Source organism: Mastomys coucha, unplaced genomic scaffold (genome assembly GCF_008632895.1).
Source record: "Mastomys coucha isolate ucsf_1 unplaced genomic scaffold, UCSF_Mcou_1 pScaffold6, whole genome shotgun sequence".
In the NCBI taxonomy this organism is placed as follows: Eukaryota; Metazoa; Chordata; class Mammalia; order Rodentia; family Muridae; genus Mastomys; species Mastomys coucha.
In genome coordinates, this window is record NW_022196912.1 from 100984274 (window position 1) to 100998598 (window position 14325).

At 39.2% G+C, this 14325-nt stretch overlaps 1 protein-coding gene across 10 annotated transcripts in view; it reads left to right on the forward strand.

Annotated features, from left to right (window-relative positions):
• The window catches only part of Ttll5 (tubulin tyrosine ligase like 5), a 233455-nt gene that overhangs the window by 103758 nt on the left and 115372 nt on the right, over nucleotides 1–14325 (forward strand). For 4 of the 10 annotated variants that reach the window (XM_031356632.1, XM_031356631.1, XM_031356636.1 and 1 more), the window contains 4 exons: nucleotides 1832–1959; nucleotides 4783–4926; nucleotides 5382–5771; nucleotides 12881–13065. In XM_031356632.1, coding sequence (XP_031212492.1) covers nucleotides 1832–1959; nucleotides 4783–4926; nucleotides 5382–5771; nucleotides 12881–13065 — 847 coding nt within the window. The remainder of the gene's footprint in view (nucleotides 1–1831; nucleotides 1960–4782; nucleotides 4927–5381; nucleotides 5772–12880; nucleotides 13066–14325) is intronic. The other 6 variants (XM_031356634.1, XM_031356637.1, XM_031356640.1 and 3 more) reach the window with 3 other exon arrangements.

The window sequence follows — 14325 nt, forward strand, 5'->3', positions numbered from 1 at the left end:
AAAAAAAAAAAAAAAAAAAAAAAAAAAAAAGAAAGAAAGAAAAGAAGCAAGAAACAGCTTCCCACATCATTCTTATAAAAATAGCAAAAGCAAAATGGACAAGATGGCTTAGTGGGTAAAGGCGCTTGTCCTCAAGCCAGAGAGGCCTGAGTTCCGTTCCCAGGACCTCAGAAGGAAACCTCAGCATGTTAGAGGGAAATACAAGTCCTGCAGATTGTTCTCCACCTGCACCATGGCATGCATGTACTCACACAAGGGAAAGAAATAAGTGAAAGAGATTAAAAGCAAAGAAGGCCAAAAAAGTAGATGACACCAAGGAAAATAGTATCTTTTTATAAATAAATGGTTAAAATAGAAACATAGAAGGAAACACCTCATACTTTAAAAAAAGAAAATAAAAAAGAAAGGAAGGAAGGAAATTTAGCTGGATGTTAAATATAAATCATATATACTTTAAACTAATAAAGTATTGGAGATGAAAATACATTGGGTCGTATTTATTAATTGTAACTAAGGAACAGTTGCTGGGAACTATGAGCAGAGTAGGGTTTTTTAGTAAGTTAGGGTGAGTACATGGCTTCCTTCAATGGCTGACAAACTCCAATGCCTACAGGAAGGAGTCAGGGAGACCTAAATGAGGAAGTGGGCAGAGGATAAGACAGGTTCAGAGTGGCTTGTAGTTGGGCCAGCTATCCTTTGCCTTCCAGTATTCTGAGAAGTGCCAAGTAAAACACTGCCGGAGAGAAGCAGGCCACCTCAGCCCAGCTGTAGACATTTGCTGGTTCCTAACATGATTTACCTTGTGCTGCTTACTCCTTGAGGACCTGGGGCTTGATAGAGATCCATGAAGGTGCTTTCCTGGGTTCTCACTTGAGTGCTCTGAAGTTGGCCATGGCTTGCTTCTCCTTGAAGGCTACCTATATGGAACAATACCAAGCTCCAGGCATAGGAAAATGACTATGAAAAAGTGGCTGGACATGTTGAAAATCCCTACATTATAACTTCGGAGAGGCCTTTGGCTGAGATGAAATGAAATGTGTGTGTTATGTTTACTGGGAGCGCTGGACTGTCCTCTCACACTGTCGAGTCTGTGGGTGTCTGTCACATAAGTAATCTCCTTAATGCAAAGTGCCCATCGAGTTCTCTCATGCATTGTTCAGATAGTTAAGGATCTTTTCTATGGTCACTATGTCTCCTTATTTCTGATACAGCCAGTTAAAATGACTTGTAGCCCTTCTAGTAAAGATACTCCAGCTGTATAGAAATGGTGTAGATGCATTGCAAACTACAGCCAGATGATAACTGCCCTCTGTGGCTATGAATAACACTTTTCTTATTGAGTTTTTTAAAAGGTGCACCTCCCCTCCACTCCCTGCTGTGTGTAAGCTGGGGATGGAGTATCATATGAAAATAGGTTGCTGTTAAGCTTTTTACCCAATCTGGTTTCATTTCCTTACCAAGAATGTTATGATTCAGTAAAACTTTCTGAAGGTGACTACCAAGTGCTTGAAATGTGCATAGTCTAATTTTGGAAAAGACTCTTCTAATTTTATTTCATTTAAACTAAGTCTGAATAACTCCATGTGACTAGTGGCTGCTGGATCAGAAAGTACAGATCTAGAAAATCTCTGTGTGGGTGAATAAAGCCTTACAGTGGTCTCCATTTTCCCGATTGCTTTCATGTATGCTTCATTTAATACCGTCTGTTCACAAGAAGCTCTCAGCTTATGCCTCTCACTTTCCCTTCCCCTGCTTACTGTTTCCATAATAAAATGTCAAAAGATTTTCCAGAGCGCTTCCTGTGCTGACCATACTCTTTTCTTCATTTCAGTGAGGCTGAACTGGAGGAGGTGTTGACTTTTTATACCCAAAAAAACAAATCTGCCAGTGTCTTCCTGGGGACTCACTCTAAAAGTTCTAAGAACAGCAATAGTTACTCTGATAGTGGGGCAAAAGGTGGTAAGTATGCCAGCTAATGAGTGAAAAAATGCAAACAAGCAGAAAATGGAGCTGTGCTGAGAAGAATCAGGAATAAGTTGGCTACATACCAGTCTCCAGCAAGACTGGACTCTGCAGTGGGGCCAAGGCTGGTGGCCGGGCAGGGGGACTCAACTTTGTCTTTAAAGCAAAAGAAGAGCGTCCTTGAGAGCTATATTTCCATCTTTCATGACAACAGCAGGGTTTGGGGTTGTCTTTATTTTTTTGAAAACCTGATCTTTAATGAACATCCATCTTCCAGTGTGCTTTCACACAGCATGCACAAAAGGTTCCATTTTCAAACTTCATTACATCTGAGAAAATGAGCTGCAGGAGCTGAGCGCTTGCTTCAGCTTCCTTCTCAGCACACAGGGCCCCGTCTTCAAGCTGTCATCTGCTCAATTCAAAGCTTCATTCTTCGTTTCCATTCTTTGGCCCTTCTCTGTCCATGTTTCTCAGCACCATTGGAATCTTGGATAGAGTGTTGTTGTTGTTGTTGTTGTTGTTGTTGTTGTTGTTGTTGTTATTGTTTTGTGGAGTGGTTCCATATCTTATGGATTGATATTCTTGGTCCCAAGACCTAAATGCCATCAGTTTCTCCAGGCGTTGTGACATTCCTTGTGTTTCTGAAAGTTCTCAGTGCTGAGGAACACCAGTGGAATCCAGTGTAGACTACATCGTCTAGCTCCTATTGTTACAATGTAGACTACATCAGCTAGCTTCTGTTGTTACAATGTAGACTACATCGGCTAGCTTCTGTTGTTACAATGTAGACTACATCGGCTAGCTTCTGTTGTTACAATGTAGACTACATCGGCTAGCTCCTGTTATAAAAAAAAAAACCATAGCAGTCAGGCAGAGCTGTATCAACAAGTTCTGTGCTTTCAGTGTAAGACTCATTTCAAACCTGGATACAAGTATATTAACGTAGGTATTTTATTTTTCGCGTGTAAGTGTTTTGCTATATGTATGTCTGTGGACCATGTGTGCCTGGTGCCCATGGAGACCAGAAGAGGGCATCAGATTCCCTGGGTTATGAGCTGCCATGTGGGTATCTTCTGCAAGAATAACCAGTGTGCTTAAAACCACAAAACCATGCCTCCAACCCCTTGCTGGTAGACTCAGTCTCAGTGCTCTCAAGGCTATCCCAGTCTAATGTGGAAATATTCAGGAAAATTGGTCCTTTCAAATGTAAAGTGAATTTCCCAAAGAAACGTTAATTTTGTTTTGTAAATTAATTACAGGGCTGGGGATTGATCCCAGAGCCTCACAGCTCTGCCTCTGAGCTACAACATCTCAGCCCAATGTTGTAAAATTCACTTAGGCTAATCCATGAAGCCTAGCTAGGAACTGGTACTGGATTGTATTTTTCATAGCCCTCTCAAGCCCAGCTTCCTCTTGGAGCTTGTTTGTAACTTCATATTCCTCTGTCCATTTTTCATATTTGGTGTTGCCCCTTTGATAGCCGCTAGCACTTTAATCACTAGGGCTATCAAAGCCTTTATGTTTATAAAGTGTGTTGTCTGATGAATGGAGTTTATTGTGGAAGGGAGGCTGAGCAATTTTTACAGTAAGGTTAGAGTAGGGAAAAGCCTGCTCACCTGGTGAGTTGGGACCATCATGGGTATTCATGTGGCAGCTTATCCTTTGACAGGGATGGAGAAGACCCAGTAGCCAACAGCTCCTATTGAATACAGATGGGTCACTTCAGGTTCTTAGATCTGCTTGGTTTGCTTTTTGTGGTTTGGTTTTTGTTTGTTTGTTTGTTTTTGTCATTGTTTTGTTTTATTTGGTTGGTTGGTTGTTTGGTTGGTTGTTTTGAGATAGGGTTTCTCTGTGTAGCCCTGGCTGTCCTGGAACTCACTCTGTAGAAAAGGCTGACCTTGAAGGGAGATCTACCTGCTTCTGTCTCCTGAATGCTGAGATTAAGAGCATGCCCCACCACCACCTGGCCCTTCAGATTTGTTTTTTAAGGACAATTTTTATATTAGAAGATCAGTTCCTGATTTTTCTATTGTATAAACTTAGAGATGGATATAAAGGTTTCAAACAAGAAAAAAAGAAAAGGCATTTGATAGTTTGGTGTCTGGGCTCATTTCATAACTGAACAGGCAAGTAGCAGCATTCCCCCTATGAATGGCAATGGAGATGACAGGATCCACACGCTCTTATTCATCCCTCTGGCAAGCTTTCTTGAGTTTTTAGATAAATCTTACCCTTGCCATATATTTAGGAACATGTAAGTATATGAATGACTTTAAGTATATGAATATACTCTAAGTATATGAATGACTTTAGACTGCTCTGTCTCAGAATTTTATAATAGAGAAAAACCATCTACAGTGGAAACTGGTTTTATTATTAAATATGATCAACCTACCTCAGGTAAACTGAGACACATGTTGTAGAATAGTCAGGTGGTATACCAACAATCAGTTAGGCTCTGCTTGCATCTCACAGTGCCGCTCTTGTGCATGCATGTTGACTTGGCTCCAGCAGGTTCTACCAGCCACTGTGATCTCTTATCTCCCATCCCCTGCCATAGTCTGGAGTCCTGGTAGAAGCACCCGAATTCTCTTATTTCAATTTCCATGCATATCCTAGCTGGGTCACAGTCAAATTCCTGCCTTGGGTTTGAGTGAGATGGAGTTGGGAATCACTCAGTTGGCTGCACACTTCAGAAGTTACCATCCTTAAAAGGTCGTAGTGGGATGTGCAGTGTTTCCCAGCATTGATTAACACTTATGTTTCATGTTAATGATTTTGATTAGTAAAAGTGCCTAAGGCAATATTTTTTTATTTCAGATCACCCCGAGACAATACAAGAAGTGAAAATAAAGCAGCCCAAACAGCAACAGGCAACAGAAATCCATTCTGATAAACTATCTCGTGAGTGCTTGAAACACACATTGCTCTCTGATATACCTCTAAAAGAAAAACGGTCGCCAGGTGTGCAGTATTATAAGTGAATGGGACATTGTCACCCAGGGCAGTTTCTTCTTGTTCTTCCCTTCCCCTTCGAATGTTTTCCTATGTGTAACATTTTCCTTCAAAAGCATTTTCCATTTTCTTTAGAGGTTTTGAGCACTTGCTTTTTCCCCAGGGGGTGAGGAATTAGCTGTTCCTTATAGAGACTTTATCCTGCTCTGCTTTCTGGGGAAGTCTCAACTCAAGCTTTTAAGAAGGGATAAAAAATAAAGTAAAACTTTGGTTACCAGGCTGTCTCTGGTAAGCAAAATTTATTAAATTCAAGATGAATGCTCATTAAAGTCTGCATGATTTCTGTCTCATGTTAACATTATTTTGATGTTCTAAAATGTTTATGTATCATAGAGATTGTATGTTTATTTTTCCCAAAATGACCTGTCCTTTTGTTTTGTTTTGTTTTGTTTTTGCTTCAATAGGATTTACCACTTCAGCAGGAAAAGAGGCTAAACTAGTGTATACCAATTGTTCTTCTTTCTCTGGTCCTGCTGCTGTTCTTCTGCAGAGACTCCCCAGCACCCATCTGTCGTCTATCATCACAACCTCTGCTCTCTCATCAGGCCCTGGCCACCATTCTTTATCTCAAATTTCTCCAGCTATCCCCAGCATGCCTCACCAGTCAGCACTGTTACTCAACCCCGTCCCTGACAATGCCTCTCCCTCCTTGCACCCTGGAACTCAGAACGTAAGCCCTGCTGGGCTGCCACGCTGTAGATCAGGCAGCTACACCATTGGCCCCTTTTCCTCTTTCCAAAGTGCTGCACACATCTATAGCCAGAAGCTGTCTCGTCCCTCTTCAGCAAAGGCAGGTGAGTGAGAAAATGATGACTGCCTTCCATGTCAGCTCCTCCAGCCCCATGAAAACAGAGTGCCTCTTTTCCTTTGCCCACTAGCATTCCTTCACTGACACAGAATGAGACAAGGCTGTTTTTAGGTTCTACAAACAGAGATGAAAAGAACAGGGCATATAGAGTCCTACTGCAGACCACCATTGGCCTAGGAAGTTACTCTGCATTCTTTCTGATTTAAGTAATTATTAACATCAGACAACTTAAGAGTGACCTGAGCAAAGAACCCATCAGGTAGGACATTTAATTTTAAATGAAGTAGACCCATATTGTCAGTCAGGTTTTCTTCCTATTTATTTTATGATGTTGAGAATTGAACTCAGGACCTTACATGTGCTAAGCAACTGCCCTAGAAGTGAGCTGTATCTCCAGTCCGTTTTTTCATGACAGCTTTATTTAGATAATAACCCCTATTTGGAAACTTGTTCATTTCACGTAAAGTCAATGGTTTTTAAGTTATGTTCATAGATATGTATAATAAACACCAACTACCTAACTTTAGAACACTTTCTTTTCCCCTTAAAGAAATCCCAAATCTCTTAGCATTCATCTGTTTCTCTTCCTCCTAGCCTCTGGCAACCATTGGTATCTCTCTTTTTTTACAGATTTGACTATTCTGGACATTTCACATAGCTAGAATTATTTAATAGGTGGGCTTTGTGATTGGCTTGTTTCATATCTTGTCCTGTTTTTCAGGTTGATGTGTTATAGCATGTGACACACTTAATGCTTTCTAAATAGCTGAGTGGCTCTGTTGTATGGCTGTACAGCATTTGTTTTTCTGTTTGTCTGATGGTGGATGCTTGTTTCTTCCTCACATTGGCCCGTTATGAATAGTGGTGCTATAAGCAGTGTTGCAGCATTTACTTGTGGACATAAATTTTTATTTTTTAGGGTATATAGATAGAGTAGAATTGCTAGGTCACATGGTAAGTTTCATGAGTCCTCATTTTGATCAAGCATGTTCTTGCTAACATTTAATGTCTTTTTATTTTACCCATTAGAAAAGGTTTGAGTTAGAATCTCTCTCTCTCTCTCTCTCTCTCTCTCTATCTATCTATCTTTCTATCTCTCTATCTTTCTATTTACCTACCTACCTATCTCTCTTATAGAAGGGTTATGATTGGCATTTCCTTAACAGCTAATGATATGTTGATTTTTGCATGCCTTTTGAGTATTTGTATATCTTTATAGGGGAAATGTCTGTTTTATTTTTTTGCTAGTTTTTAAGTTGAGGTATATATTTTTTTTTGTTTTGTTTTGTTTTGTTTTGTTTTTCGAGACAGGGTTTCTCTATGTAGCCCTGGCTGTCCTGGAACTCACTCTGTAGACCAGGCTGGCCTCGAACTCAGAAATCCGCCTGCCTCTGCCTCCCAAGTGCTGGGATTAAAGGCGTGCGCCACCACCGCCCGGCTGAGGTATATTTTTATCATTGAGTTGTGTTCTTTATATATTCTCCATACAAGTCCTTCATGAGGTAGTTGCCTTTGAAGTAGTTTTTCTCTATCTCTTGGTTATTTTTATTTTCTTCAGGCATAGAAGTTTTAAGTTTTGATGAGGTCCAATTTTCCTATTTTTTTTCTTTTGTTGCTTGTAACTTTTGTGTCATATCTGAAAACATATTATCTAACCCAAACCCATAAATATTCCCTTATATTTTTTTCCTTAGAGTTTCATATTAGGTTCTTACATTTAGGACTTTTGTTCATTTTCAATTACTTATTGTGTGAGATAATGTAGGTGTTTAACTTTATTCTTTCACATATGAATTGTCAATATTTCCAGGACCAGTTATTTAAAAATGTTATTTCCCTACTGTATTACCTTGGCATGCTTGCCAAAAATCAATTATCAGCAAATGTAAAAGATTTATTTCTGGAGTCTCCGTTTTATTCCTATTGATTTTTCTATCTGTCTTACACAAGGATCACATTGTCTTGCTGTAGCATTATATTAAGTCTTTAAGTCACCAAACATTTTAAAAAATTGTTTAGGCTTTTCTGGGTTTCTTGCATTTCTATGAGAACTGTGAGATTCTGCATTAAAAAAAAAAATAGGTCCACAGAACATTAGTCGATATGATGATGAATCATTTTGGGTAGTATTTTAACATTGGTTGAGATTTTAAACAATTTAGTAATGCCCGTGTTCAAAATAAGTTATAGGCCACATTTAATAAATAACTACTCTTAGTTAGGCATGGTAGTACATGACTTTAATCTCAGCACTCAAAAGACAGTGGCATATGAATTTCTGAGTTCAAGGTCTGCTTGGTCTACACAGTAATTCTAGGCCAGGCACACTTATATGGTAGCCTTTTCTCTAAAAGGGGCCAGGGGTAGACAGCACGATGACTCAGTGGGTAAAGGCACTTGCACCAAGCTGACAATCTGAGTTCTATCTCTGGGATACACCTGATAGGGAAAAAAGACCCAATTGCAAGTTGTCCTCTGACAACACTTCCACACACTTATTGCATTCACTGTTTACTTATGCATAAATGTAATTTTTAGAAAGGTAATTTGAAGAGGGTGGTAAGTTTGTCTCTTGATCATACTTAGGGCTATGCACCCAATAAATAGAAAAAAATGTCTACTCGGTAATACATATTTATAAAAATCAGTTATGTTCTATATCATAAGCAAGGGGAAACAGTTTAAGACTTGGAATCCTATAGTATCATTATTTGCCCACACTACAATTGAACTAAAAGCCGATAACCAAGGAATCAAAAAAAAAAAAAATCTCTGTATATTTCAAAATCAGAAGTGGGAAAAGGAATCTTATTGTAAAGAAAATTGCTATTCTAGATCTGAGTAGCAGGCTGCACATTTTGGTGTGTGTATAAGAATGAAACCAACAGTGATCTCCATCTAAGGAGAGAGATGCGGAGACCCACACAGGCCAGAAGTAGAATAGGATACAAAGCCACTAATAAAATAGAGAAGTACTTAGTAAGACTGAAGAAGAGAGAGATGACAGGAACATTATATAAGTAATGGTGGAATAGACAAAGAAAGATGCATAGATGAGAAAAAAGTAGGATTTGACCAACAACCTAATTTTTCCTAAATTGAGATGGACAAACTGAATTAAAAGTATAGCATGTAAACTGACTCAGAGCCAAGAAAGCAGAATAAATGATAATGAGTATAAATAATTGGTATAGCACTTATAATTCTTCTCTGAAAGAAATCATCAGGCTCTGATAATTTAATAGGTAATTCTAGTGTTCTTTTTAGAAGTAGATAATTCTAATATTAAAAATTACCAGAGAATGGAAAAGTACTCTGACCCATTTTGTGTGACTAGATTTGTCTTGAAAACAAAATTGGTTAGTGATCAAAAGGAAAATTACCAGCCTCATTTATAAATATAAATGCAAAAATTCTAATCAAAATAAAAGCCTGCCAAATCTAGCCACATCTGAAAGGTAGTGTGTACTATAAGCAAAGTCTGTTCAATGAGTGTGGGCATGACCTGCCACAGTGACAGACTAAAGAAAATAGGACATTCATGATATCATTATAAACTCAAAAGAGCCGGGCGGTGGTGGCACACACCTTTAATCCCAGCACTTGGGAGGCAGAGGCAGGCGGATTTCTGAGTTCGAGGCCAGCCTGGTCTACAGAGTGAATTCCAGGACAGCCAGGGCTATAGAGAGAAACCCTGTCTCGAAAAAAAAAAAAAACAAACAAACAAAACAAACAAACAAAAAAAACAAAAAAACAAAAAAACAAAAAAAATCCCAACCAATAAACTCAAAAGAAGTAAACTGTAAACTCACTCGTAATGATTCTGAACACTGAAAAGGGAAGGTCCCTGTTAACCTGCAAAGAGGGCATCAGCCCCAGAGCTACAGACAGGTCAGTCTAAGTGAAGAGATGGTGACCATGGGCCTGTTGTTTACTTCATGGGCAACATGAGCATGCTCACTTATGTTGCTTCTGTTCAGCATTTCACTGGAAGGCAGAACCAGCATAAAAGATTAAAAAAAAATAAATAAAACCGAGGTGATAAAATTTAATTGCAGATAATGCCCTGACTATGTAGAATACATAAAATGCTCTCTAGGTACATTTTGGAAAAAAACTTTGGAGCTGTATAGTATCCAAAAACAATTGTTTCAACTGAGAATATATGTAATGAAAAAGAGAATACAAAGTTTAGTGAGTGGTGAAGGGGTATTGGGAGAGAGTGGTTAATATAATCAACATAATGAAAATATATTGTATGAAAGTGTCAGAAAGGAGCTAGAGAGATGGCTCAGCGGTTAAGAGCGCTGACTGCTCTTCCTGAGGTTCTGAGTTCAATTCCCAGCACCCACATGGTAGCTCACAACCATCCATAATGAGATCTGATGCCCTCTTCTGGTGTGTCTGAAGAAAGCAATAGTGTGCTCATATACATAAAATAAATAAATCTTTTAAAAAAAAGAAAGTGTCAGGGAATAAAAAAATTTTAAATGGTAGTGTCTGTTACATATACTTTATCAATTGAAACCCATTGAGTCCAGTTTGTGGTGCCTATACATTCTTGGGAATGTGGATATCCAGACAAGAATGGTCAGCCTACCATCCATACTCCAAAGTTTAAACTCTTTGGTATTAATTATACACCGCATTTTAATCCATTATCATCCATTAATCTGTCTTTTTTTTAAAAAAAAAATTTATTTATTATCTGTAAGTACACTGTAGCTGTCTTCAGATGCACCAGAAGAGGGCGTCAGATCTCATTACGGGTGGTTGTGAGCCACCATGTGGTTGCTGGGATTTGAACTCATGACCTTCCGAAGAGCAGTCAGTGCTCTTCCCCACTGAGCCATCTCACCAGCCCAGTTAATCTGTCTTTTAAAACATGTTGGACAGTAGCATAAAACTGTGAGCTACCTGGGTAAAGTTTAGAAAATACTTTTTATAAAATGTCAAAAGTCTTCAGAGAAAACCCAAGTCTATGGACAGATATGATGTGCATGGGCATGAGAAGGAAGCTTCAGGTCTTAGTCGATATACTGGGTTCAAAAGGTCACTCAGAAAACCTCAGCAAGTTTACTGTCTAATTTTGTAAACCTGTTGAAAGTGATAAGAGAAAGGAGGACTGGGGACTTCTCGAGCTCTTGTTAAGACTTCTGTAACTTCTGTAAATGTGAGAAAGCATGGTATTTGCAAAAGCACAGAATGACCAAAGGAACAGAGGAGAAAGTTATGAAAGTCAACATAGTTAGTGGCATTTTTCATCAGAGGAAAGGGTCTTTCTCTCTCATAAATGATGCTGTGACAAGTAGATCAGATCCTCGCTGCACACATATATAAAAATAAACTTCAGTTGTGAATGGTGACACCCACACTTGGTTGTGTAGGCAGGAGTATTGTGAGGTCAGGAGGCCAGCCTGGGCAGTATAGTAAGATCCTGTTTCAAAAACAAAAATAGTTTTTCAGATGTAGAACTTAATACCTAAAAAAAACTATTTGCAGGTTTATTATATGGAGCAGAATTTAAAAACAGAAGCACAACTCTAAATAACTCAAGAAAAACAGAATAGAAATGTTTCTAAGGACGGCAGCAACATCCAACATCATTCTTAATTACACAACTGTTAGCCTGTTAGAGAAGGGAGCGTTCAAACGCTTGACAGTCCCAAATAGTGAAGGATATGTGGGGTCAGCCAGAATGCATGTGTGGGAGTGGAAAGCATACCACTCTGGCACTGTCACATCAGTTTGAAAATACATGTGACCTAGTAGTCCCACTCCTGACCATAGGCACAAGCAAAACCCTGCTGCTGTGTGTGTGTGAGTGTGCACTGTACTGTTTATAACCACAGTTGGTTCAGAGGAACTGCTGATGAAATGAAGGTTAACAAGACAGCAAAAAAAAAAAAAATGAGTTTATATACACTGACCTATTGAGGATGCCCCCTTGGTAATGTCGTGCTAAATGATGAAAGCTAATACTAGGGACCTACTGTTGTGAGATGCCATTTTAATGGAGCCTGAAAATAAGCAAATTATCTAGTATATACATATGTATGTATGTATGTATGTATCATCTATCTATCTCTATCTTTCTATCTATCTACACACACGCACACACACACACAGAGATACCTATATAGACATATACCCACAGGAAAACTCGTAAGTATATAATAAAATGATGATGTACAAAAGGAAAAAACTGAGTGAAAGGGAGATTACATATAGGAGGAGCACATTTATGTTATCACTAATGTAGCTCCTGGGCTTTGTTGAAAGTTACAGGTGCTCATCATAATGCACTTGTAACTTACACATACATTGTAAAAATATATGTATATTCCAGATAACACAGTAAACATGAAAAGGCTTTGTAAAGGCTACTTTACATACACAGAATGAGGATGCTTTCATTAACATTGTAAAAGGACAGAAGGGGACTAGGAGCTTGAGAGTCCTGGCTCAGTCCCCAGCACCACAAAGAGACATACATAAATGGATAGAACCAAAATACATTACAGCATTTCTACTTTTGTGGTTTTAAAAATAGCTTTTCAGTAAGATTTTATAATCAGAAGAAAACTTGAACCTTGGTTTTATTGTGATCAAAGAGTTGAAAAAAGATTTAAATTTGAGAGAACAATCACTTGTGAATTCAAAGTCACTGCTAGTTTTCTAAGAATACTTGGTTTCTCTTTTATACCTGTTTCCTTTCAAAACATAATTAAGAATTTCAGTGTTTGGGTTCTTTTGTTCCTAGTGACACTGAAGGTAGAGTCCATTGCCTTGCTGCTTAGCTGAGCCCAGTAAATCCTAACATTGGCTCTCTTCCCAGCTACCTGTGATAGGAATCCTTTCTAAGCCATCACACATTGATAAACACACTATCGTTTGGCTATAGGAAGATTTTGTAGGGTATGGCAAGGTCTTGTATAGAGTTTTATAACTGTTTGCAGGTCGTCTGTGGCCTTTGTGCTGTTAGAGCTCCCTAGGATTCATCAGTGTCTGTTGGCCTGACATTTGTTTGCCACCATTGTCATTTTACTCAGGACTTGATTCTTAAATGGGTGAGAACTCTCCTCCCTTTTTCAGCAGGGTCATGCCATCCACATAAGCATCATTCAGGAATGGCCAAAACACAAAAAGAGGGCGAAGAAGTTTCATTCAACAGAAGATACAACCAAAGTCTGGTGACGGCTGAGCTCCAGCGGCTCGCGGAGAAGCAGGCAGCCAGGCAGTATTCTCCAGCCAGTCACATCAGTCTCCTCACCCAGCAGGTAGGGGCAGACCAGGCTGCCACTGAGCTCTGAGGTTCTGAGAGTTGGGGTGCTGGAGCAGGGCATACTGGTCCCTCTGTCACTTTGCTATTCCTGTGTGCTCATGGTCTCCAGCGAGTCTCTGTTCTGTCTATTTATATTTATAAAACTGGATTGTTTCTCCCTAACTGTCAAGAATATAACTCTTATAGGCATTGCAAAGTTCAATCTGTTATTGGCTCTTATGGTATATAGGATTGCATACGTAACATCTAAATTTCAACTGTAAATATAATCTAAGGGGATTAAAACATACACACACGCACATATACATCCATTTGCATGCATCACATAGTGTTTGTGGAAGTGACAGGACAATTGCAGTAGCCTGTTCTTTGACCATGTGGGTCCCAGGGATTAAACTCAAGTCACCAGGTTTGGCAAACTTTTGCCTTTACTCACTGAGCCATCTTGCCAGCCCAGGATCTTTTAAATTAACTTCTTTCATTCTTAAAATTTTCTAGTGAGTCCTGGATTTATAGATCTTTTCATCAGAGTCATAACTTTGTTGTGAACCCCACCCCATTTTCCCATTTAGTTCATGATCTGAGAATGTTTCATGCCTAATGAGTATTGATGCAGATAAGGCACAGACACAAGGGCACTACTCTGGGGTGCATGCCTATGTGTGCATATGTATGGTATGTGACACTTTCATGATCTTTGGGTTCTCTTTGTTCCCTTCTGGTAGTCTCCATGGTATTAATTAGTAGAAAACTTCTTCCTGAATGCTAAATGGATTCAGAACTCTCTAAATGAGGTATTGATAATAGCTCCATGATACTCACTGTATGGTTATGTCTTTCTGTTTCTGTTGTGCTAATTTTTAAAATTGATTGTAACTACATAATGATAGTTAAAACTAGGGAGGAAATGGAGACATGTGCCCGGACCGGGGTTTCTTGCGGGGTCCCTTATTCCACGGGACGATGGGTTCTGGCCAGGTGGGCACGGGATTCGGCTTTGACAAACAGACTAGACACCAGTGGTGTAAAATCTGAGTGTATTTCTTTAAAAATGACATGAGGCTTTTATAGTCATTGCAAAAGAGAAATGAAAAATCTGTCAGCTCAACAGTTGAGGTACCTCTGAGGCTATCTGAAACATACTGGGTCTAAAACAGCAGCTATCTTCTCTGAACTGGTACTGCATCCCCCGGGCCCAAGTGCTTGGGCCCGGGGGACTGCGAGAGATACATGAATCTGAGTCCTAGCCCATCTA